We start from the raw sequence: 25498 nt of genomic DNA, 5'->3' as shown, positions 1-25498 counted from the left end.
GTATATTGGTGTCCCTCAAACATTTCATTATGTATTCAAAGTGCCTTTAGTAAATTTTTTTTGTCTCCACTACTAAGGATTTAGAGTCTAGACCACCAAGATGCTGCACTTAGAACATTCAAAGGTTCAAACAAGTTTCTTACCCTTGCTTGGGAATGAATGCAGGAAAATTAAAGACCATCATTATTCATGATCTCTAATTAAAAGTATTACATCAGAATCAAGATCCACGCTCAAAATCATGATTTTACTTTTTGCATGGAGAGAAACATATAATTTATATTTCCGGGTCAAAAATTTGTTTATTTTTTTTCGAAAATCTAACGGAAGAAAAGATTTCTGAAAATATTTGGTTGTCAGCTTCTTTCTTTTTCAACAAAAGCAACGACGGAGAAATTTTGGTAAAGCAGTGGGCTCCCGTCGCCTGTGCACCCTGCGCATATTCCTCACGCTGGCGGGGCCGCCCACCAAAATCGCGACCGTTACAGAAGCAGCGGGAAGCTTTCGAGTCTCCCTCCTCGCCACTCGTTCTTGGCCGCCAGGTGACTCGCCACCTACCCCCGTCTCCCGTATATAGAAGCACGATCTGAGTTCCTTCCTCCTTTTCCTCCTAACCGTCAGTCCCGCCACCCACGTCCCTCTGCAACCCCTCTCCGTCGACCACTGGAGTCATCAAGTTTTCCCAGTTTTTCCCCCTTCCGCAGGAGAATCTGTGGTCGATGCTACTTGGTTGGTAATCAATGGCCTCCAGAGCCATTGTTCTCCCCTACCCATCTTGTCCTCCTTTAGCCAATCCCAGGGCTCGCATCCACATTGCGACTCCCCTGAATTTGAAACTCCACCCCTCTTCTTCCGGTCTATACACCAAGTGGGTCCCTCGGAAGCTTGCCCTTCGTCCTCTAGCTTCGCACGTCTGCCCAGATGGTGAGGTCCGCCCGGGGGATTCCGGCGACGAGGAGGTCGACCTTCGGATGGAGGAGCGAATTGCTGAAACCGCTGATGGTCGTGGGGCGGAATTGCCCATCGGCATCTGGCAGCAGGTCAAGGACATCGTGGCGTTTGCCGCCCCGGCAGCTGGCCTGTGGATCTGCGGCCCGATGATGAGTCTCATCGACACAGCAGTCGTGGGGCAGAGTAGTTCCGTGGAACTCGCTGCATTGGGTAACTGGCCTTTGCTGTTCCTAACTTGTTAACTGTTGTCCACCCTGTTGAGCTGTGTTTTAATGTTTTTGGAACTTGATGCACTGGTGAATGAGTAGGGCCGGGAACGGTTGTCTGCGATTACATGAGTTACATATTCATGTTCCTTTCGATAGCTACGTCCAACATGGTCGCTACTTCGCTCGCAAAAAAGGTTTGTTGTCAGGCATTTCCCTCCAATTGGATTGGTTGTAACTACATAGTTCCATGCAAAATTACCGATGCATTTAAAGAAATTGTTAATTGAATATCTTGGTTTAGCAGATAAGTGATTTTTGGAGTAGGAGACCACCCCGCTGGCTTAACCTTTGCTCTGCGGTAATTATGGTGGTCCCCTCAACCGAACTCTTGAAATGAAGACCTTAAGAACCTTGAATGAAATTTGAGCCCGTGACCAACAGCCTATTAGCAAGGGTCCTCTTGGTTTTGCTAACCCCTTGATTTCTCTGCGATACTCTGCGTGTGTGTGTGCCTGCTTACTGATTCATACTGTGAATTTGAGTTTACGGTGACCAACAGCCTACTGGCAAGGGTCCTCTTGGTTTTGCTAACCCCTAAATTTCTGTACCATGCTCTGTGTGTGTGCGCATCCCTACTGATCCATACTGTAAATTTGAGTTTACAGTGAACAGCCTACCGGCAAGGGTCCTCTTGGTTTTGCTTACCTCTTGATTTCTGTACCATGCTCTCTCTCTCTGCATGCTTACTGAACCATACTGTAAATCCGAGTTTCTTCGTTTGAATCGATATCCAAGTTGGTATGGTTTCTGGTCCACCTTTCCTGTCATGTGAAACCAGGTCTCTCTCTCTCTCTCTCTCCATACCAATCCACATTGGAATCCGCAGTTCTTATTGGTCAGTGGGCAGAGATAGAGAGAGAGAGAGATCACATAGGACAGAAATCAGGGGGGCAACTTAGCACCACTGAGAGGGCCCTTGCCAGTCACGGGTTGAAACTCTTACTATGCTTCCTGTGAGATTAACTCATGGCCCTTACTTGGGTGAAGGTTCTCGAGACCCAAGGGTCTTTATCTCAAGCGTTTTATGCGGTTGAAAAAGCCAGCATGAGCACCAAAGTTGAACCAGCCGGGCCAGGTCTTGTCTTCAAAAAAGTGATTTATGGTTTTATCTGTAATGCACTGATTCCTTGAAATATTCACGAGAAAACTTAGTGGCAGATCGGTCAATGGGCGCTGCCTATCAGAGTATTGGCACAGTTCAACTAGATTGTTTATCATCTTCATCCCCACACCAGCAACATTGAGGTTCTGTTGGAATCTCCCCTTGGAGCTCATCAGTGCAGCACTTGGGGAACAACAACATCCACGACTGGTTGGGAGAGTGCAAAACGAAGAACTAAAGATAACATAAATGAAATTGAGGAAAGGTAAAACCAAAAACTACCATAGCTGCCAAGCATTCACAGTAGGAAGTTATGGTCATATGGTGCCCACCTTTTGGCCATAAGGGCCTCCATGTTTGTGATGTTCCTGATATATGTCTTACACATCCATGTCTTCCTGACATGCATCCTAGGCAGTGGGATATCTGCTTGACATTATGTGTTACTCCCAAACACGTTCAGTCATGGGCACAATCTCTTTTATAAGATCTACTTTGAGCTTTCAGTTGCTGCACAGTGCACACTTGTAACATTAAACAAACAAATGCAGAATGTTTCAGGCATTGGTGATATTTGATGGAATTTTGACCTCTTACTTTCATTTATGAAATATCATTCTTGACCTTGTTAAGCTTGGAGGTTCATCCATGTATGCTTGGCACCATGGCTATTGACAATTGCAACAGCTCATATGCTGTATAATTCTGCTTTTATCTACTTTTTTCATTATCTTACTAGCTGAGCATGTTGTTCTCTTTTCTTTATTGAAATCAGGTTCCTGAGATTTTGCATCATCTCTTTATATATGATAATCTTACAGGATAGCGAGGAGGCTCAGCGACATATATCCATGTTGCTTTTTGTTGCCTTAGCTTCTGGCCTTGGGATGCTTTTCCTTATGAAATTCTTTGGCGCCCAGATACTATCTGGTAAGAACATGACTATAAGTTTAATAATATTGGGTCAGATGTGTTTCTTTTTCATATTTTCCACTTTTTTCGTCTATAAAAATGGGTTTGTTAAATTCTTTGTTCTACACGAGGACCACATCATCCTTAATGGTGCAAAGTAGCTAATAGTATCATTTCACACTAAAAAGATGCAAAATTAGTGATTTTTTATACACTTGGATTATTCTAATTTTCAAATATATGTGGGGACAAACATGTGTACTTGATCCATTATTATTCACAACTGTAGAAACTATTGGTGTAGCTTGTAGCCTGCAGCCCTATATTGTGCATGTACTAAATAGTTATGTCACTGGGATTTCGTGCAGAAACTCATGTTTTTGGTTTCCATTCAAAGAGATCCTAAATGCTTTAAATTCAGATGATTGATGGCTGTGCTTCTGACTTGAGACAAAAAAGAAAAATATGAACAGTAAATTATACCATGGTCTTTTAGCCTAGGGAACATGCACCTGGCCACACGAGTGCTTCTATTTACCTGCTTGTGCATACATTATGTTCAGTAAATTGAGCTTATAATTCGGTAGAAAATGTCAGATGAAGTTAAACTATTTTGAATAAACAGCTATTTGTGGCTTAGTTTCGAAATTGAATTTGACTAGTTTATGCACACAGCAAAGTGAAATAAAGAACTTCATAGTTTTCTATTGCTTTTAGTTTTAGCATGATTTACATGTTGTTTTGTGTATCTGCTGGAAGTGTTTTGTCTCAAAAGTTGGAAAATAACTTGCATTATTGCTAGAGGCCCATAAAAAATTCACCTGTCTTAAATTATATTTGTTACCAAATTTTAGCATGTTTCAGACATCTTGATGTGCAGTTCAGTCGTGGATTTAAATTCACATTTACTAGCATATTTGCAGCACGATACTTGCTGTTCTAATTATCATTTCATCTTTTCTATGTTACAGCTTTTATTGGACCCAAAAATTTAGGCATAGTTCCTGCTGCAAATTCATATGTTCAGGTTTGTATTCCTCTAAGAGAAGTATTTAATAATTTTTTGTTGCAATTTATGCCCGATATGTTCATCTTTATTTCTCAACCCACGAGAACAAGCAGGGATGCTTTCTTACTGCTTGTGTTTCCCTGATCTAGTGGACATCTAATAACTCGTACTCTAGAAATATGCCTGCAATATCTTATCCAGTATGAGACTAGCTGTGTTTTGTTCGCCTTATTTCTCACCATGCAGAAATAGGCAGGTTGTTACTGCTGTTTTGCTAATGCGGGTGTTCTACTGATCTAATAATATCATCTCATACTCTAGAGATATGCCTATGCTATATGTTGCTTTATAGTATTAGTGGAGCTGAATGATGTGATAGCTGTGTCATACTTTCTATTGGAGATCATGATGGAGAAAACAATATCTTTCTCTGCATGCTGGAAGAGCGGTATTCGTCTGCATATATTTATGTATATGTAGGGAGAGATAAAGCATGATTTGGCCACTTGAGCAAAAATCTCTTGGCAAGATGCATCATGGAGTCTGACTTAAAACCACAAGAGTACTACTCTACTTTGTAATGATTCAACTCATCAAGGGCTTCTTGTACTTGGATATGGATGATCTCAAAGAAATCAAATCATAAAATTAATCAAGGAGATCATGATGAAAAAACGAGATCATTGCAGTGAACGATAATGAAGTAGTATAATGAGGAAAAGGTGAAAAGAAACCCCATCAGTTAGTGAAATAGGGGATCAAACTGTGAGCTCCAACTCCAAGCAATGGAGGGGAATTTGATCTCTGAACCCTTCTGACAGATAAAGGTGCTATTTCCGAAATCTTGTGATTAGATTGACCAGAAAACAACCGAAATGAAAAAAAAAGGAATTTATCATGATATTTTGAAAATATTGCCAAAGTATTGCACAAGATTAGAATATTTTTGTGGTATTCTCAATTTTTTTTTTCTAAAATAATTTTTAATATGTTTTAAGTTTCGCATTTTATTTTTTTTCTTTTTAACTTTTCTTAAGTATTTGATTGTTTGTCAATGTTCTTGTAAGAAATTTAGTAGAAATTTCATAATTTCATTTTTTTTTATTTTTACATGTTTTTTGTTTTTAACTCTTGAAACTCTCTTGAGAAAAACAAACTTTCCAATTAATACTCGAGAGCGACCTCTCTAATAAAAATCTGAGGATGACATTTGTAAGAATGATCTGGACTTATCTAAGATCTTCATGAATATTACATTTACATAGGAAAAGCTTAATAATTTTCTGCTGCTTCTCTGTAGATCCGAGGATTAGCATGGCCTGCAGTTCTTGTTGGCATGGTTGCTCAAAGTGCAAGGTATTGGAAACATCTTTGCTGTGTTTCAATATTTTTGCAGCTACAAAGTTTGATTTTCTGGAACATTCCCTTTGCTGTTGGGTGACCATTGTTGCCCATCAGGCATTTGCATTATTCCTTGCCTTTTATTGTCTGAGTGGCAGCCAGCAGGCACATTCTAAGGGTCGCATGCCTCTGGCTATAACCCCTTGCTGAGGGAGTATGAGTTTTAATTTTTTTCAGACGGAACCTATTGGTGTCTGTCACTTGTAGCATCTGTTTTATTTACACGTGGTCCCTGCTTTATCACTTTGTACTTAGTAGTTTCTCTTTCACAAGTTTTGATGCAAGTTAAACTTACATTTTGCAGTTTGGCGATGAGAGACTCTTTTGGACCATTGAAAGTATTAGTGATTGCCAGTGTGGTGAATGCATTTGGAGATGTTGCATTGTGCTGTTTCTGGCACTATGGCATTGTTGGTGCTGCATGGGCAACTATGGTATCACAAGTATGTTAAGCTCATGCTCTACACATTTGTTAATATTTGTCAACTGTTTGTGTATTTTCTCTGCAAATTTCTGCTGTTTTCGTTATTTTTTTTTGTAATCTTCATATCCCATTCACAATCACTTCGTGGCTTTCAGTTTCTTGCAGCATTTTTGATGGTTGACTCCTTAAACAGAACTGGTTTCAATGCGTTTCTGCTCTCAATTCCATCAGCAAGTGAACTTCTACAAATATTTGAACTTGCTGCTCCAGTATTTGTGACTATGTTCTCTAAGGTTGAGCTTCGGATATTTTCAATGTTACTTGTAAAGCCACTTGATAATGTATCATAAGTGGCCTCTCTAATATATGTTATGTTCATCAGGTTGCTTTCTATTCACTTCTTACTTATTTTGCTACATCAATGGGGACAATTACTCTTGCAGCACATCAGGTTTTTACTAAGATCCAGTTTACTATCTCCTAGTAATTTTTCGTTTGCTGACCTTTTCTTGTGGTTCTTTCTACCTTTTTCCTATTCTTGATCTGGCTTTTCCAATTAAAAGTTGGTCTGGTCTAATTGTTTTTTTCACCTTCATCTAAAGGTTATGATAGGTGTATTCTGTATGTGTACTGTATGGGGTGAGCCTCTTTCACAAACAGCACAATCATTTATGCCAGAATTGATATATGGCATCAACCGGAATCTGGACAAGGTTTCGATCTCTCCCTTTTCCCTTCTAATTTCTGATTCGATTATGCTGAGAATATTCTGAAAATGTCAAAGAAATTAAAAATAGTACTGTTTATATATCCATTTACTGTGTCGAGTTTTATGTCCTTTTGGATATTTTAGATGGCTATTGTGCAATTTTGAAATATCATTCTCTTATGTTAATCTGGTGTTGACCCAACCTTCGCTTGCTCCATTCTTGCTTTCTGAAGCAAGTGCATTATTGAATAAATTGAGGATGAGCAAGAACAATGGTTATGTAGTAATGTCACACAGGTATTGGTACAAGTGCAGTATGGGTATATGGTAGTGAGGGTAAAACTAAAAGCATGCCCATTTTTGGAAATTATAGTACGGCAGGGTACACACACACATATATATGTATTTATGTATGTAGTATGATCCACAAACAACAAAAATTAAAGCAAAAATTCAGTTTGAAAATGTAATATTAAGTTTTAAAATCCAGCCATACCCATGCACCCGTGTTGCTGTTACCCACATTCCAACGCAGGTACTTGGGCCTTTCACATCTACCTTTTTGACGTAACAACATGGTGGTAGCAGAAATAATGATGAAGGGGACACTGCCGGGACCTAATGGATGCTATTTCTCTAACATTCTTTTATGCTTTTCTGGGGGCAGCTTAAATATGTGTTGTTAACCTAGCTTGGGTTCTCAGGATTAAGTACATTGAGTACAAATAGAATGGCCATATTTCTTTGTCCTAAGGTAGCAAATGTTTATAAAGATGGATAAAAGGTGTTATAATAGGGCTAAAGTTGTCAGTCATGCTGAAAATGTTCTTATGGTAACTATCAAGCTAGAAGTGCGAGGAAGGAAATCTTACGGCATCAAGATATAAGAAGTAACAGTTTATGCTTATTGTTTGCGTTCTTCTTGAAAAACTATTGCATGACAAATTGATTCAAGGAAGGATGAGTTGTATGGTGGATTAGAGAATACTTTCCGGTACATAATTGTAAAGGAAAGGTCCAATAAAAGTGTAACAATATTAGATAGTCATATTAGTCATGTCTTTAATTAGGTCTGGACTTTATTACTGTCCCTGGTGGATGATGTATGTGCCTTATTAATGATGTAATTCCTGCATATGAATCATCATTGCAGTTCCTGGTGCCCTAATACATGAAAAAGTAATTACAATGCATTTTCTTATTTTCTATAGGTAGCCATCATTCTGTATAGATTGGCTTTATTCTAGATTGATTAAGAATATCTGAATCTTCCCCATGGGTGCACATGTGGCTGTATAATGCTGGAAAACTAAAGGTGACCTTGAAAACTTTTCATGGTGAATATTTTTGCTACCATAATTTCTTGTCCTTTGTCCTGGGTATGCTCTGAACTGGACAGGCATTTCCTATAGCTATTACATGCTCTTCCACCCTAAACTTCACCTACTGGTGATCTCAAAGGGCTGAGTTTTGTGATCCCTTTTTGAAGATGCCCTGCTAATCTCTTGTTGTTTACCTAACCTTATCTCCTGGCTTTCTTTCTCTTGGTCTGTGTAATTGTTTGTGAAATATGCTGCCAAATAACAGGATCTCCCATCCATTTGTTTTTTTCAAATCTATACATAATCTGCATGTTTGAGTTTGTTAGGGATATCTAAAAGTTTCCATTGTCTTCATTGTCCAAGCAGGCAAAACAACTACTGCAGTCACTTGTGATCATTGGGATTTGTACAGGACTCTTGTTGGGAACTATAGGAACGATGGTTCCTTGGCTCTTTCCCTATCTTTTCACAAGTGATCATAACGTTGTCAGTGAGGTAAATTCTCTAATACTCTAAAGTTGCTATGTTGGCCTTATCAGTCAAGCTTCTTTGCTCTTTTTTAATTTAATTATTGTTTATTAACTTGTCATCAGTTAGCATAAAACAATATAATTTCCAATAAGAAAGAAGGGGCCGCAAAAGGGGAAACAGGTGGACATGGGTGATTTCTTGTGTAGGTGCTGATATTTACACATTTTGCTACTCTGCAGATGCAAACAGTGTTGCTGCCCTACTTTGTGGCTCTTGTGATTACGCCTCCAACACACAGCCTTGAAGGGACCTTATTGGTAAGAAATCCTGCTTTTATAACACTTCTTTTCAAAAAAGAACTACTGGTGATAGGACTCCACCTTTTATAATATCAACAAGATACGGGGAAGGTTCATGCACCTCACTCACAGATTGACCCAATACCAAACTCAAAATAGAAAAGGACCCACATTAAGGAATTGCATCGATTTCTTGGCTCAGAGAGTTGGTCTGGTCAGCTCGGCAGGTGACCCATTCTCTCAATTCATAGGCCCCCTTCCAGAAAGGAGAAAAATACAGCAGTTTCAATAGCAGAGTTGATATTACCTAGATTCATTTTGTACGAGTCTGCCTTGATCCACCTATACCGGTCACTGATCTTGAAACCTTCAATTACCAGCTTCATCCTCCTAACCCAACCTTTACTGTTAAATATAAGAACAATACTATTATAATGTAAAACTATATTGGGAAAAATTCTGTCCAAAATAACTGTTTCAGGGTATAAAATTCCGATATCTCTGATCTGCTCGATGCAGTAGCAGTAAGAAATGCACTATTAGCTTTTCTAGCAACAACCGCCGTCCATTTTCAGTGTTTCTTGCAAATGGAAGCTACCTGAGTTTCAACTGCTGATCCACTGATTACTTTGTCTCCAAAGAATTGCTGTTGAAACTTGTAGTAGTGATTCTGCATATATTTTAAAATCTCATCAATAAAGGTGTATAATGACCTCTACAGTATTTCTGTGGTTACTAGTGCTCTTTACAGAATGTTTCCCTGTTCGGAAACTAGTACAATTTAAACAAGTTTAGAGGAATATTGCACCAGTGATCAGTGATTTGTTAAACAGAAAGAAGGATTAAATTCAGTTTTGAGATACATCTAACATTGGAAACACTAAAGCTTTTGAAATCATCTAATACTATTTTGGCGATGATTTAATCTACAAAACATCTTATCAACTGTTGGAACAAAAGGAACCATTGAATCATCAACAATTCAGTTTATACACATTATAAGCTTGGTAGTGTGTCTATATCATATATATCATATGCAAAGAGGCTCTTAATTAAGATTTCAAAAAAACATATCAGGGTATCTAGATGAAGTGGTCGAGGTTGTGGCTCCTGAAGTAGATGTGATTGCCCTCATGAGAGATTCAGCATTCATTAGATAAATAAATTATGGAAATTTCAGTACTGAGTATCAAATACTCTTAGTTTTATCTGAGAGGCAAAGTGCACATGCAGAGGCAGGAGACCAATAGCAACGAAGAGGAGATGAAAGCTTTAAATGAACATCAAACATGGGAGATGGAAGAAAGACCACCATGTAAGGACATGACTGATGAAAATAGGTTTATAAGATTAGTGTAAGCTTAATGGAACTTTTGAGAGCTATAAGTCTTGCAGTGAGAAAAGTGTATTCACGAGAAAGCAAGTCAGTTTGTGATGAGAATTTTAATCCTATTGTGAAAATGAAAACTATCAAGGACAGGGTCGTTTGACCACTAGCAGTTGAAAACCTCCAAGAAACTCATACTCCACGAGTAATACCATTAGATAGAAAAGAAATGGAATTGGAATAGATTTCCAATTATTTGCCAAGTTAGTGGCATATATTCGTTTTGAAATAGTCCTACTATTTTCCACCAGCCCTTTCTCCTCTCCCCATGGATGTTTTAAAAACAACATTCTTTTCGTAACTGCCACCTAGTATATAGAGATTGAAATATCTATTTTTCTATTTCTAATGGCTCACTCGTCTTGTATTAGTTATTTATTTGTCTAAACTCTGAACTGATGCAAATTATTCACTTCACTGTAGACTTTCTTTAGCTATTATGCGAATTTACATGGTAATGAAGTGGATTGTGAACCATTCCTCCATCTCTATTCTCTGTCATTCATGGATGGCTAGAAAACAACTCTGTCTTTGTGCCTGCAATTTCTGGAAATTACCTTATTGAAACATCCCTATTTCTATTTCTAATGGGTCAATCATTGCATTGTTATTTGTTTTTTTCTTTGCAAAAATTTGAATTGTTTACTTCAAGTTCATTGTAAGGTGTTTATAGCTATTATAGCTATTATGATTTATGACAGTGCATATTGCATACTTTTTTCTCTGCCAGGCAGGGCGCGACCTTAAGTTCTTGAGCTTGTCAATGAGCAGCTGCTTTTCCTTCGGCAGCCTTCTGCTACTGGTAAGCAACCAATCTGTCATATTTAATTTTAATATCATGAATGAAACAGCTCATGCTTTCTCCTTTCTATTTTAATGAAAAGTTTTAGTTCTCTCATGATGCCTCACCTTGCTCTGAACTTGAAAACAAATAAGTGCATGCAAGAACACAAATCTTTGAATGAGATTACAACTACTGCAAGAGGAGAATATTAAAGTGTCAAGAGGAAACAACTATTGAGAATGAGCTTAAGTTTACAGTAATAATCATGAAATGCATTAGGTTATACATGATTGCAAGAAGGGGGCTAGGTCCATAAGTATAAGAAGAATGATTGATCAGACTTTAGCTATTGCACCTTCCTCTGGCTGCATCTTCCACCTTCACGAATACATGCACAGGCTCACACACATAGACAGTTGCAAGCCCTTTAGTGGTGTTGGTGTGACAAACCATCCCACTCTCCTATTGATGCCACTTGCTAAAGTGAGCAGACTAGCTGATCTGACCTCCAAGTCAAACATGTTTCTCAGGGAGTCTTGTTTCCAGAGCCATGTTTACAGATAGTATATTGCTTGATGCATTTAGAAGTTTTAAGAGGATTATTTGGCTGTTTTATCATGTCCAACGGGTTGCTTGTATTTTCTTTTGCGTCAATATTGTTACCATATTCATGTTGAAATCATTCCAGTATACATCTCATAACTATTCTTCCAAGACAGTAAGTTGAACTGATTTTTCAAGCCATTGTTACTGGAAACTTGTGCCATCAACTGTTACATGAGTGCTGAATTACTGGGTTAATGTAGCCAGTTTCAGTGCTACAGGATTTTTCGACTGATAAGGTATTATGCACATTTGAACAGCTCGTCAGTTACAAAGGGTGTGGTTTACTTGGATGTTGGTGGACACTTTCAGTATTCCAATGGGTAATGGCCTACCTCAAACATCCCTTTCCACCTCAGTTTTCTAATGGCTTAATATCAATCCAAGGTCACAAATGGACTTTGATTTTTTTTTCTTTCTTTTCAGGCACGATTTTTACTTGCTGGACGGAGACTGACTTCTTCACAAAGTGTGGTTTTGTCAGACAGGCTGAGCAGCGAGAATCTTAGCAAGCTGAAAGCTGCATAGCCTTCCATTTGACCATTGGTCTGCCGTGGTTTTGGTTCTTGTTGGTGTACATGTCTCCTTTGCTGGTTCCAGGTTCACTGGTAGGAAGGTTGTTGCAGATGGGGAGTCCCGCAATGCACCAGTTGCACTACTATTACAGTTGATTCTTCCAAAAAAGCAGCAATGCAAAGGGGAATACCGCAGTGCACCAGTTACACTAGTATTACAGTCGATTCTTTCAATAATCCAGCAATATGAGAGTGAAAATTTACATACAATGTGGAAACTCCTGTGCTGGTGACGGGACAAAGATTTACTGCATTGAGGGGGAAAAGCTCTAAGACTAGGACGCTCATCCCCCAGTAGCTATTTAGGCCATTATTCTTGTTAATACGCATTATCCACATGTGTACCATGCTGCATTTCTCTGTAATCATAAGAATGCTGAGTGATGTATGTACTTTCAAGTTTCATCTAGTCACAAGAATGATGCATATTGAGAAAAGAATTCAGAGATGTCTCACTAGCATATCTGTTATGTATTTTGCTTTATTTTCAGGTAATGTATGTTGTTGTAATATATGGGTATTCACATGTTATAATGATACCTAACAATATCATATGGATATCCAACATTACGTTGCAAACTTTGCATTTTTAATATGAAGTGGAAACAGTAAGCTTAAGAAAGCTCATGTGCATTAGGACGAGAATGGAACAGATATGATTCAGCCAAGTGCATGGGAACTTGGATTATGATAAGATATTCTTTTAGCGAAAACAATTCCAAACCCGTATGTTTTATGCAGCTTATTCGCATCACAATCACATTATCGCATGCACCAAGATGAAAGATGATTTTTTGTTTTGCCAATCTGCACTTTCTTTTGACCTTTTTCTGTCTTATATCTAAAAGAGGGGGAAAAATTGGTAGCCGTATATGTAAAATGATCTTGAGGTGGATAGAGGGATCCAGATTGTAAAGAAGGTTGTATGGGGGAAGTCTGATTACTTGAGGGACAAATTAAGGTGTAAAACAGATTGGATATACCCGATTATGTATCCAATTTCAAATCCAATTGTTGGATCTAGTTAAAAAAAGTTCAAATCTGATTGTATATGAGATTTGGATATGGGATGTAGATTCATAACCAAGTCCGGGTTCGAGCCTCACATCCGATTGAAATCTAAGAAAGATCTGACATGGATTACACACACATGTCAGATCTTATGCTGATCAGATCCAAATTCAGTTTTAAACAAGAGTTTGAATACAATTCTGAATATCAAATTACATGATACTCTACTCTTTAAACCCCATCTAAACCGCTAATGCATGATAAAATTGGTTATCTGGGAACAATCTAAGTTATTTTCAAATGTTAAGTAATGCATATGTAACTTTATCAAATACCACTTTGTGAATTATTTCTTTTTAAAAGCTACTAATATTTATTATTGTAAACGTTGGATCTAAGTTCTAATCTTGCCCTTCTGTTGTTGGATATCAACGTGGAAACGTATGATATTCGAGGAATTCTAAAAGGGTGTTTGATAAGAACATTTTGATCACTAATCTAATTTCAGTTTTCAGGGCTATTGAGTATTGATCACACCAAAATGGGATTACTATATGGCATAAAAAATATTATTTCGAAACTTATTTTTATTATATGAAATTACATTAAAAAATAATTTAAAAATCCAGAAAAATACAAAAGAAATTCGTAAAAAGTTTAAATATTATCATTAATAGGATTCTAATTTGGACAGTTTCACAATTAAGAATGAACATAATTCTGACATCCAACTAAGATTCGATGGAGATTGAATTGAGCCCATTTGCATATATAAATGTTGAATCTTGTGCTAATAGGATCGAATCTGAATTCATTTGTAAAAGATAGATTTCCAATCAGCTAGGTCACATGAGATCTATTAAAATGAAATGTTCTAAGAGGCCGAAGTCTCTCCCTCCTACTGCTTTTAGAGTTCAGGGATGGTTCGTGACCTGGGGAAGGTGGTATATATGTTAACTAGAGTGTCGTGTATTCAAACTTTCATAAATTTAAATTGTCTCACATGAGATCCATTAAGTTGAAATAACAAATATATATATATATATATATATATATATATATATATATATATATATATATATTGTTTTTGAGGTTCAAGATTGATTGGAACCTTAGTAAAAAAACTGGACATTTGTGAACTAGAACATGGGGCATTTTTATAGTACAGAACAATAACGTCCACAAAGTTCGGACCGCGCCGGTCCGACCAAATGCATTCATTGATTTGGGTAATTGGTGAGAATCTTAAAAATAATATGACGAGGAAAATGTTGCCATTCTTTTTCTTGTTTATCTTTTCGAGGAAACTCTATCACTGATTTTTTTTTTAATTTTTCTTTTTATTTTTTTCCCACACCCCAAAATCGCAGATTCATCGTCATCTCTCTCTCTCTCTCTCTCCCACATGACGTGAAGGATGCCATCGCGCCAACTCCTGTCGTCGCCGGAATCAGCTGCCGGAGACCGCGAGCCGGTGCAGCACCGGACTTTCGCTGCAGGCATCCACCTCATCGCCGCCGCCTCGAGCGCCGCGGCGGCTGTCTTCTGCCTCGTCCTCCTCTCTGTGTTCTGCTGCAAAATCTGGCAGAGGAGGAAGAGGAGGAGGAAGAAGGACGATTTAGCGTGTTTGCGAACCAACCTGAAGCTCCTCCGCTTCTCGTACTCGCACCTCCGCCGCGCCACTGGGTCCTTCTCGCTGGAGAACAAGCTCGGCCAGGGTGGCTTCGGATCCGTCTACCGCGGCACACTCGACTGTGGTCAACCCGTGGCAGTGAAGCGCATGGACCCCGGCTCGCTGCAGGGGGAGCGCGAGTTTCAGAATGAGCTACTTCTTGCTGGGAAGCTGGCCTTCTCCGATCACGTGGTCTCGTTGCTGGGGTACTGCTCAGATCGGAAGAATCGGCGGCTTCTGGTTTACGAATTCATGCACAACTCGAGCCTCCAGGATGCCCTAATCGACCGGAAATCGCCGGAGCTCATGAATTGGGAGCTGCGATTGTCGATTGCCCTTGATGTTGCCAAGGGATTGAGGTTTCTGCACACTGCCTGCGATCCCCCAATCATTCATGGTGACATCAAGCCGAGTAATGTCCTCCTCGACCTGCATTTTGCTGCGAAGATCGCCGATTTTGGACTCGCGCGGCTTAAATCGGAGATTGAGGCGGAGGCCGTCGTCCTTGATCTGGAGACGGAGACCGGAACGGCGGGCGAGAGGAAGAGGAGGAAGCGGAAGAAGGAGAGGATGAAGGAGGAGGAGGTGGTGTCCGCCGATTTGGAGACTGAAAGCGTTGCGACGTTGGAGGACGGTAAGGGGATCAGATCGCCAGAGAATCTGGCGAGTTTCCTCTCTCCGGAGCCAGGCGATGCATCACCGGATAACACTCGGGAGGCGGCCTCTGAGACCGCGGTAGAGGCATCGCCGTCGGAACTGATGGAGAAGACGAGCGTCTCCGAAGCATGTTTCGACAAGCTCAGCATGGACAGCGGCGGGAACAGGAGAGGCGACTGTAGGAAAAAGAGCCTCTCGGGCCGAGATTGGTGGTGGAGGCAAGATGGTGGGTCGGAATCCGGGGTGAAGGACTACGTCATGGAGTGGATCGGGACTGAAATTAAAGACAGGCCCAGTAGCGGATGGATGGCTGCGGACGGAAGTACTGCGGCCTCTGCCGCTGAGAAACAGAATCCGAAGCGGAGGAAGCACAAGAGGCTCGATTGGTGGGGGGCGCGGGACATTGAGCGCAGCTGGAAGAAAGATAAGTACAGGCAGGGACGGGAGTGGTGGCGGGAGGAGTTCTGCGAAGAGCTGACGCGGAAGAGCAGGAAAAAGAAGAATAACCGGAGGGAAGGAGACGACTCGGGGGAGCTATGGTGGGAGAAGGACCAATCGGACGCTAGGCGGAAGAAGAAATGGCGCAGCCGGGGCGCCGCCGACTGGTGGATGAACGGCTTCAGCGGTGAGATACGGATCGGCCGAAGGAGCGTCCGCAGCGGGGACGACGTCCCTAAGAGCGGCGGAATCAGCAGCACCCCGAGTATGAGGGGCACGGTCTGCTACGTGGCGCCGGAGTATGGCGGTGGTGGAATCCTTACTGAGAAGAGCGATGTCTACAGCTACGGCGTCCTCCTCCTTGTCATCATCTCAGGCCGGCGGCCGCTTCAGGTGACGGCGTCGCCGATGACGGAGTTTGAGCGGGCCAATCTGATCTCTTGGTCGCGCCACCTCGCCCATTCGGCTCGACTACTCGAGCTGGTCGATCCAAATTTGAAGGTTTTCGACCGGGAGCAGGCCTTACTCTGCATTACAGTGGCGCTCCTCTGCTTGCAGCGGTCGCCGGCTCGCCGACCGGCCATAGCAGAGGTGGTGAAAATGCTGTCCGGAGACGTCGACCTCCCCAACCTGCCCGTCGAATTCTCCCCCTCTCCTCCTTGCGGGTTTCAGTTCAAGTCATCCCGTAGGAAATCAACCTTCAGGAGTTCCGGCGACAACAGAGACCATATGCCATCGTGACCACTCGCAAGTCCGCGGCAGTGATCACCGCCGCCACCAACTGGTATTCCTCTTTTTTTCTTTTTTAATTTTCTCTGTTCTGTGGAAAAGTATACTGAAAAAGTAAAAAGAAGCAAAATGAAAGAGAAAATCAAAATCAGGAAAAGCAGATTTTTTGGTTCCTCCTTGAGCCTCCCTCTCTTTGATTTTGAAGTTACAAACGTTTAATGGAGGGCGCCCAAACTTTCCCACAATTACAACAATATGCTGAAAATTTTGGAGACTTTATTTAATTGCTTATTTGAGAATACCCTCCACACCATTGTTACGCTCAGGACGACATTAAAAGAAGATAATTTTACCATTAAATTGTTTTGCTTGATTCCCAGTTGCTTTTGTGTGGCTAATAAAAGCGAGGGAGATGAAGCGATGCTTAAATCAGAGCATCTTGTTTGGTCCTCTCCATTTTTCTGCCAGTTTCACTGGGAAAGCACCATCAAAGAATGAGCGGAAAGTACACGAAGGTCTAAATTAATGCCCTGAAATTGAACGCTGAAAATCCGTATATTTGAGAGATTCAATATTGCTCTCAGATTCATTATTTAACTCAAATGTGTGTGTGTGTGTGTGTGAGTGTGTGAGAGAGAGAGAGAGAGCTGGTTTATCATATTTTTAAGCTTTCTAATTTTGCACTACTATTTTGGTAAGATTTGGCATGAAAAATTTAGATTGACGGGCAAAATAGTCACTTGCTTCCACCTTTTTGTGATTTGGGCATTGAATTAAATCGCAAATCCAAAGCAGGGTAGTCACAAAGCCATATCAAAATCATATGAAATGAAAAGTAGGTTTGCAATAGAGTCAAATTCAAATTAATAGAAAATGTAATCTGTGGGCTTATAAAGAGTAGGCAGTATTTGTATATTTCAATATTCAATATCAATGACCCACTGGTTTCAAATATCAGTTAGTTCTGCAAATTGAACGTTTCATGGTATTTATTATTTAATAATAACATCATTGCTTTTTTACGTTTTTGACATTTTCCTACCGTTTTCTAGGAAAAAAAACTTAGTTGTCAAGATTTTACTTGAAACAAATTTCGAGGAAAAGTGACCGTTCTCCTTTTCTTCGTCTCCCTAAGCTAAGAAAGAGATATATCCAGTGATCGTAAAAGATTGAAAGGAATCTGGAACTGGATACTTGCTTTTTCGTGAAACGAAATCTTTTCTCTTAAATGTTCGCTGCTTTTCAATAGATCTTCACGTGTTTGGCGTGGGTGAACATCTCATTAATGGAGCTTCACGAGGAGGGGCAGCTTTCGCCTGTGACCTTTTTGGGGGGAAAGCATGGATTTTCTGTGAATGGAAAGTGGCCTGAGAGATAAAAGAAGAGATTAGATGAATTTTGGAGAGAGAAAAAGGAAAGGGACGAGCTAAGAGAAAATATGGGTCAAATTCTATCATACAAGGGAGAGAAAAAAAAGAAAAAGAAACATGGGTCAATTTTGGGGAGGCCAATTTCTATGAACTAAGAGAGAGAGAGAGAGAGAGAACTACCTCGGTCAAATTTAGAGAGAGAAAGAAGGAAATAAGTGAATGAAAGAGAAATACGGACCAATGGGTGCAGTTTTGAGAGAAAAAATAAGTCAGCCGGAGAGTATAACTGTATATTATTTTAGTAATCTACTGAGTAAACTTTATTACTGGCCCTACAATAATGGCATCATGTCTTGAAACAACTATTATTGTACATCGCTGTCTTAACACTGAACCTCTAAAGCAGATAAGAACAGTGAGAGAGAGAGTAATGGGAACACTGTTGGTTCCTTGGATGCTAAATAGATATAGTGGTGAACCTGGATGAAGCACATGTTGCTGGGCCAGAGGCTTCCTTTGCAATGCTGGGCTTCCAACGATGAAAGATAAGTTTCTCCTCCACACTCCACCCTCCTCCTGGCCTACCCTTTGTTGCCCGGTCGTCGTCGCCGTCATTATCAACAGCCAGTTCATGCTTTAGTGGCTAGCAAGAGGAGGCGTTTGGCAGCTTCGGATTTAAGATCTAAGGTGATTTGAGATCATTGGGATTCTTAGACCCGCAGATTTAAGGTCAAACTCTTCCTATCCAACCTCAAATATAAAGTTTTGTTTATAAATTTTTTTCACGTAGAAGTAAAATTTGGTGGCTGTGGGTGCCACAAAAATGGAATTTATCATCGGATTTGAGAACTAAAGCTATCAAACACACCCTTAAGTTCGCCTCCCACGTTGAACTCGGACGTGCTCAATGGAGCCGAGGTCATTGGTCCTTAGTTTACTTCACTCTAACATTTAAATTGATTATAATAATAAATCATTGCTCAACTTTTCATCAAAATTAGGTTCTATTAATTAATTGAGTGCGGCCGATGTACATCCATCAAGTTTTATTTTGCGTGGGTTTCCTTCAAACTAATATAATGTAACAAGTTGACTAAAGCAGAGGATTCCTCCCATTTGGTCCAGCAAAAGCCACTGGCAGCTGTGACTGCGGCCGCCACCGCCACCGCCGCTGCTGCTATTTTCTAAAGTGATACCGTGGGACGGATTCGTTCGTGGCTTTAAGTTACATCCTTCTTAAGTATGGCACTCCTTCCAAAAGTTGTAATCCAAATTGATGCATTTGCATAGTTTATGTGGAACCATTGACTTTTGACGTAGATGCATGATTTTTTCCTAAGCATAAGATAAAGAAAAAGTTGTCACTAACTTTTTGCGAAGAACACAGGGTCGTGAAAGTGGGGCTGGGTTAGCTGGAATTGGATTGGTAGCTAACCAATTTGATTGATTGATTGGTGCATACAGGTGTGCCTTGTTACAAGGTTCTTCTACTTTGTTATATATATATATATATATATAAGAAAAATAAAATAAAATACTGACTCATTGAAAATCAAACATATACGAAAAGAGGAGATCGGGTGAGTGAGAGGCTAATCTTACCACTCAAGTGAAGGTGGAAGTCTCTCCCATATCTCCAAGATTCGGAGATGCTTTTGATACCTCCAGGTGATGTGATATTCCTATATTCTTTTTTGCAGTATAAAGAATTGATATCACAAGACTCTGAAACAAAAACTGTTTAACAGCCCCTGCACCATTCATTGTGTCAATCCTCTTAGAAATGAGATGAGGAGACCTCGCACCGGCTATTTGCTTAAAGTGGGGAAGAAGAGAAGAGTGCCTTAAGTGGCCATAGCAAATCAGTTGATTAGTTTGGATTTGAATTGGATTGAACCTTCACCGAGCAACTCAACTGACTTTTACGTAATTGGACTTAGTTCCGACACTATTTTTGGAAGCCGGATTTGGGTCCAACTAGCATAAGATCTGACGTTTATGAGTATCGGGTTTGATATCAAGCTCGAACAAGAGTTCAATTAGTAATGAAGTCCAAAGCATTATCTATTGGATCTGATTAAACAGATTCAGAATTGGTAATCAGATATAGCCAATCTATTTACAACCTTAGGTACCACTGCTAACTACATTGCTTTCAACCAAACTCATAGATGGCAGTGAGGGCCATAGTCTTTTCCTAGCAAGGTGTTGACCTCTGGGCAGCGGGCCCTGGTATCCGACGGGTACTCGGCTCGATGGGGCCGAGTAGTCCTGGGCGGGTGGCCCAGCCTAACCCTATAAAAACCGGGTTCGGGCCGATCCGATAAAAACCAGGTTTGGGCTAACCCGATGTCTGAAATCTGAGCTTGGGTCCAGGTGTAACGCGAGGCGTTTGGGCAGAGCGGGTCGGGTCAGGGTCCAGACCCGGACCCTAGCCCCACGCGAGGGAGCCCGACGCCGTCTCTCCTCCCTCGCTTTCTCTTCTCCTTCGTTTTCCTCTTACCGTCTCCTCCTTACCCACGATCGGAACTCAGGGAAGAAGACGACGGCGGCGGCGAGGGCGACGGCGAGGGCGACGACGGCGGCACTTGAGGTGAACCCTGTCGTCCCCTGCCTCTTCCTCTCTTCTCTCTTCTTCTTCCCGTTTTCTTTTCCCTCCTCCCTCTCCCACTGTCTCTCTCTCGTCTCCCCTCTTCACCCAACGCCTCTCTCTGGCCGTCTCCCTCTTTTCTCTCATGCCCTCTTCTCCACACAATCCCTCTCCTCACTCTCCACCGTCTCTCTCTTCTCTCCCGTCCTCTCCCCTCACTGCCTTCTTTTCCCCTTTTGACCGAACCCTCTCCCCTATCAGTCCCCCTCCGTTTTTCTCTCTTTCTCCCTCTATTCGACCTCCCTCTCTATCCACGCTTCACGCTCTCTCCCCATTTTTTGTTTGTTTTCTATTTTCTCCAATCAAGCACTCTCTCTCACTGATTTTCACTATTCTATCACTGTTGGATCCGATTTCAGCTTGGGAATTTGTCCTCCCCCTCGTAACAGCAATTAGAGAAGGCCTTGGTAGTGGCGGCATTGGAGGATTTTAGCAGTTTGGGGACCACTTGGACGCGTGAGGTGGATGTCGGGAGGATTACAGCAGTTTAGACCTTCAATCGGGGTGAGCAAGGCGAAATTGAACCTATTTTATGATATATTTTTCTTGGGAACGCGTATAATTATTGTTTGAGCATGCTAGAGCTTAGAATTGATTATTTGGAGCACATGTTAGTGATTTCGTTTTTGGGGGAAAGCTTGCAATTATGTTGGAAAGCGAAGATTCATATATTGGATGATTATTTAAGCTTGATGGATTAATTTTCGAAGCATTAGGGGAAACATGGTAGGATTTGTGAGGTTGTGGGGAAGATTTAGGACCGTTTTAGTGAGCTTGTAGCTCGCGTTTTTGTGAACGGGTGCATCTTGGAGTTAAATAGGGATAACGTACATAAGTTGAATGTATCTTTGTAGTAGACGCCTTGATTTAAGAAAAAGAGAGTTTGAGAAAGGCGTTAGTGATAGACGGATTGAGGGCTTTGAGTTTTGCCATCTATTGGCACGGCTAGAAGTTGGGAAGTGACCTATTGGAGAACTTGTGGGTCGACACTACCCGTCGACACCCTCTTGAGGCGATGACAGGTGTCTCAATGATTTTGTTTTGTTTTTGTTTTTGTTTGAATTGTTGAGGTATGTAGTAGGAATCTTATCTTGTGTTTGTGTTTGCAGGTACACTGGGTACGTCCCGTCGACCTTGAGCTACCGGATTCGAAGCTCGAGGCATTTTGAAGATTATTGTGAACGCGCCACAGGTATGGCGACATTCCAGGTAAATCCCTGCCTCGGCAAGTGAATGAATGTGTGTTCCTAGGATCATGGGATCCTAGGATTTGTGATGTGAATTGATTGAGTGTTCCGTGAATGAATGTGTGTATGCATGTACATAAATTGATATATGATATGAATTGTTTTGAAAGGCTTATAGTAATTGTTTTGATAATGTTACGCATTTGCATGTGCATGCTAGAATTGATAATTGTTTAGGACAAATGAGGCGGGGTATCGAGTCGAGTGTCTCCTCGACCCCAATTGTGCATTAGAAAACATCCTAGAATGATAACTGCATAAGACAGCTACGAGCCCACCACAGATTGAGACTACTCTCTGTGGTTTGGCTAAGTTTTCAAAGATGTGATTGTTATGATGATGAATGTGAATGTTATGTTTATTGATTACCCATTGCCGCGGGCAATGATGCAAATGTTTGCACAGTGGGTAGTTGTACCCATATTGTTATGACGGTTAGCCAAAACTGTTGTGGTTATGTGTAACCCTCGTGTGGAGGCAATTGGAGGTGTGGGTTCACTCGTGAAGTGAACCAACCTCATGAGCTAGCCAGTTAATTGTGTTTGTGCAAGTATAAGTATAAGAATGAAAGAATAAGAGATGAGAGGCCAGTGGGATGTGACTATGTGTATGGGAGTCGTCATGCTTTCGCCACTGGTCTCGCCTGTTCGGAGCGCAGACGGTGCAAGGCCCCAGGGTACTGTTGTGTGATGTGCTTGGAGCGTAGGCTCCCGCCTTCCTAACCTGGGTGTCCTCGGGAAGGCTGAGTATCTCTCCTTGGAATTCACACATCCATGGATAAGTGCTCTACCGCTGCAGCGGATAGATGGATCCATACTATTCTGGGCCACCACGAGGGTTGTCTCTCGGCTGTGGGCCGCCCGCGGTGTGCACGTGCCTATGTTTGCACCCACATGAACTGTAAATTCACTGATAGTAATGAAACTGAAATGTATGTGATTGAAATGTATAGGATTGTTGTGCATGTGACTGTTGTGCTTATGAATGCAAGTGACATGTTGAGGATGCCTTGCATGTGATTGAAATTATGTTATTGTAGCCATTGAGTGGCCTCTGCATGTTGTGTCTTGACACGACATAATGATAGATTGTTCTGATGTTTGCTTGTGTGCTGAGCCCGACCTAAGAAGGTCTGGACTTTTCCTGGCTTGTTGCCATACTGCGAAGGCTAAGCCTTCGATTGTTTCTTTTTTTTCAGGTTTTGGTGGACCCAGGCAGCAGGCTGAGCAGAGGGCTACACTCACGTCCTACTGGGGAGGTTTTGGGTTTTGTTTTTTTTTGTAGTGCCGACGCGTCGGGTTTTGGTTTTACTGATGCCTTGTTTTTTATTAGGCATCGATGTTGTGATTTTGGGGCATTTTTGTCAAATGTACAGTTGAATTGAAATGCTATATAATGGAAAGCTTGCCCCATTGTTTTGAATTGCTTGGTTCATTCCTTTCTGAACTATTGTGTAGTCACACCTCGAGGTTGGATGTTAGAAAAAAAAAAATGTTTGAGTGTCAAAAGGTCGGGGTGTGACAGTTTTGGTATCAGAGCCATGGCAAACCCCACTATGGATGTGAGTTAAAGCCTATTTGTGAAGCCGTGTTGCCCAGCTACGCATTCATTTGATTAGATTGTTCTTGTGGTTATGCTTTTTCACGTATAAGTACGTAATGTGATCTATGTTTTGAACTTCGTGCTAATGCACGTTGTGATTTGATTTGTGAGATTAGTCATAGACTGGATTTGAGATTAAGGTTCTTGTTTGTACAGATGGAATATCATCGTAAGGGTAAAAAGCGAGCTGGGCCGTCCACAGAGGCACAGAGAGAGCCTAGTCCGGCCCATTCCGATGCGCATACCCCACGCGATGACAGTACGTCAGGGCACCAGTATGCCCAACTGGGTGGGGGTGCTCAAACCCCACTGAGGTAGACTCCACCTGTGGACCAGCAGACTATTTTGCTGACCACGTTGCAAACACTGACCTCCCTTGTGCAGTCCATGGTCAGTAACCAGAGGAGTAATACGTCTCCTTCAGGGGACACCACTGCGCCACTTAAGGAGAAGGCATCAGCGGTGTCGTTTCAACAATTCATGGCGATGCAGCCGCCTATCTTTTCAGGAGGGTGCAGTCACGATAAGGCAAAGCAGTGGATTGAGGAAGTTGAACGCATCTTTGTGCTTCTGAAGATGCCTGAGGAAGACAAAGTGAACTATGGCACTTACCTGCTGAAAGGTGATGCCATGGACTGGTGGAAATCAACTCTTGAGATCCGGTATGCAGGCCAACCGTCAATTTCTTGGAAGCAGTTTAGAGATTCCTTCCTCAACACCTACTACCCAGTGCATGCTAGAGACAAGAACATGCAAGAGTTTCTTGATCTACAGCAAAATCAAATGAGCTTGGAGGAATATATTACAAGATATCGACACTTGGAGGCGTATTGCCCACACTTCTACACTACAGACGGAGCCAAAGCAGGCAAGTTTGTGCGCGGTCTGTGAGAGGGACTGCGAACTAAAGTTTTGACGAGCAGACCTCGTGACTTGGACGAGACGGTCACTATGGCAAGATGTATAGAAGAAGACTGGGCGAGGACACAGAAGGATCACCAGAACCAGCCAACCCGCAGTGAGGCCACACAGGGGTCAGTGGCCACTCCGACTTTATAGAGGTGCCCTACTTGTTCACGTGTGCACCCTGGGAAGTCGTGCTGTCGATAGATTGGATCTTGCTTACACTGTAGAAGGATGGGGCACTTCATCAAGGATTGTCCCTTAAAGAAAGAAAGAGAGTTGAAGAAGCCTGAGGCCGGTCCTTCTAGCGCACGACAGACGTCGGGTCATGTCTATGCTACTACTGTGGAGGAGCTTCAGGCACACGACCTTGTTGAAGGTACTTTACTTGTTGGTTCTCATATTGCTAAAGTGTTGTTTGATGCAGGGGTGACTCATTCATTTATATCTAGTCGATTTGCTATTTCACTAGAAGTGTCGGCTAGGAAGATGCCGTATGTTTTAAAAGTCGTTAGCCCTATACATGCTCAAGAGTCTTGTCGCAAGTATCTTTCGGATGTGGACGTGGTGATCCATCAACATCACTTACCTGCACAGTTAGTGATCATGAGTTTCAGTGAATTTGATGTGATTTTGAGCATGGATTGATTATATGTGCATTATGCTAATATAGATTGCATGAAGAAGCAAATATAGTTGTTGACTGATGAAATGCAACCTGTGGAATTCCATGTTCGCAAAGCTAGTCGAACTGACAAGATAATGGTGTCTGTATTGAAAGCTAAACGGTTGATAGAAAATGGAAGTGTTGCTTTCTTGGTCAATGTGTTGACCAATGAGACTGAATCGGTGAGGTTGCAGGAAGTTGCCGTTGTGAGTGAGTACCCCGATGTGTTCCCTGAGGAACTGTCAAGTTTGCCTCCAACACGAGAAGTGGAATTCAAGATAGAGTTGTCACCTGAGACAGCTCCTATTTCTAAGGCACCCTATTGTATGGCACC

The 25498-nt window shown here is 41.5% G+C and overlaps 2 protein-coding genes across 2 annotated transcripts; both read left to right on the top strand.

Moving 5' to 3' along the window:
- The first annotated feature begins 391 nt into the window (after positions 1 to 391).
- LOC116248160 (protein DETOXIFICATION 46, chloroplastic-like) lies at positions 392 to 12713 on the top strand. Its single transcript, XM_031620795.2, has 14 exons — positions 392 to 1161; positions 1260 to 1354; positions 3144 to 3252; positions 4206 to 4261; positions 5544 to 5599; positions 5949 to 6087; positions 6224 to 6361; positions 6451 to 6519; positions 6671 to 6781; positions 8466 to 8594; positions 8810 to 8887; positions 10987 to 11058; positions 11904 to 11966; positions 12070 to 12713. Exons 1-14 carry the CDS (start codon positions 741 to 743, stop codon positions 12169 to 12171), a joined length of 1638 nt encoding a protein of 545 aa, XP_031476655.1. The 5' UTR covers positions 392 to 740; the 3' UTR covers positions 12172 to 12713.
- A 1813-nt stretch (positions 12714 to 14526) lies between these two features.
- LOC116249115 (receptor-like serine/threonine-protein kinase At2g45590) lies at positions 14527 to 16898 on the top strand. The gene has a single exon (XM_031622254.2). It carries the CDS (start codon positions 14647 to 14649, stop codon positions 16735 to 16737), a length of 2091 nt encoding a protein of 696 aa, XP_031478114.1. The 5' UTR covers positions 14527 to 14646; the 3' UTR covers positions 16738 to 16898.
- The last annotated feature ends 8600 nt before the right edge of the window (positions 16899 to 25498 follow it).

The sequence above is a fragment of the Nymphaea colorata genome, chromosome 2, assembly GCF_008831285.2.
Source record: "Nymphaea colorata isolate Beijing-Zhang1983 chromosome 2, ASM883128v2, whole genome shotgun sequence".
Taxonomy (NCBI): Eukaryota; Viridiplantae; Streptophyta; class Magnoliopsida; order Nymphaeales; family Nymphaeaceae; genus Nymphaea; species Nymphaea colorata.
Note: the sequence above shows the minus strand (reverse complement) of the source record. Positions and strands in the feature narration are given on the sequence as shown.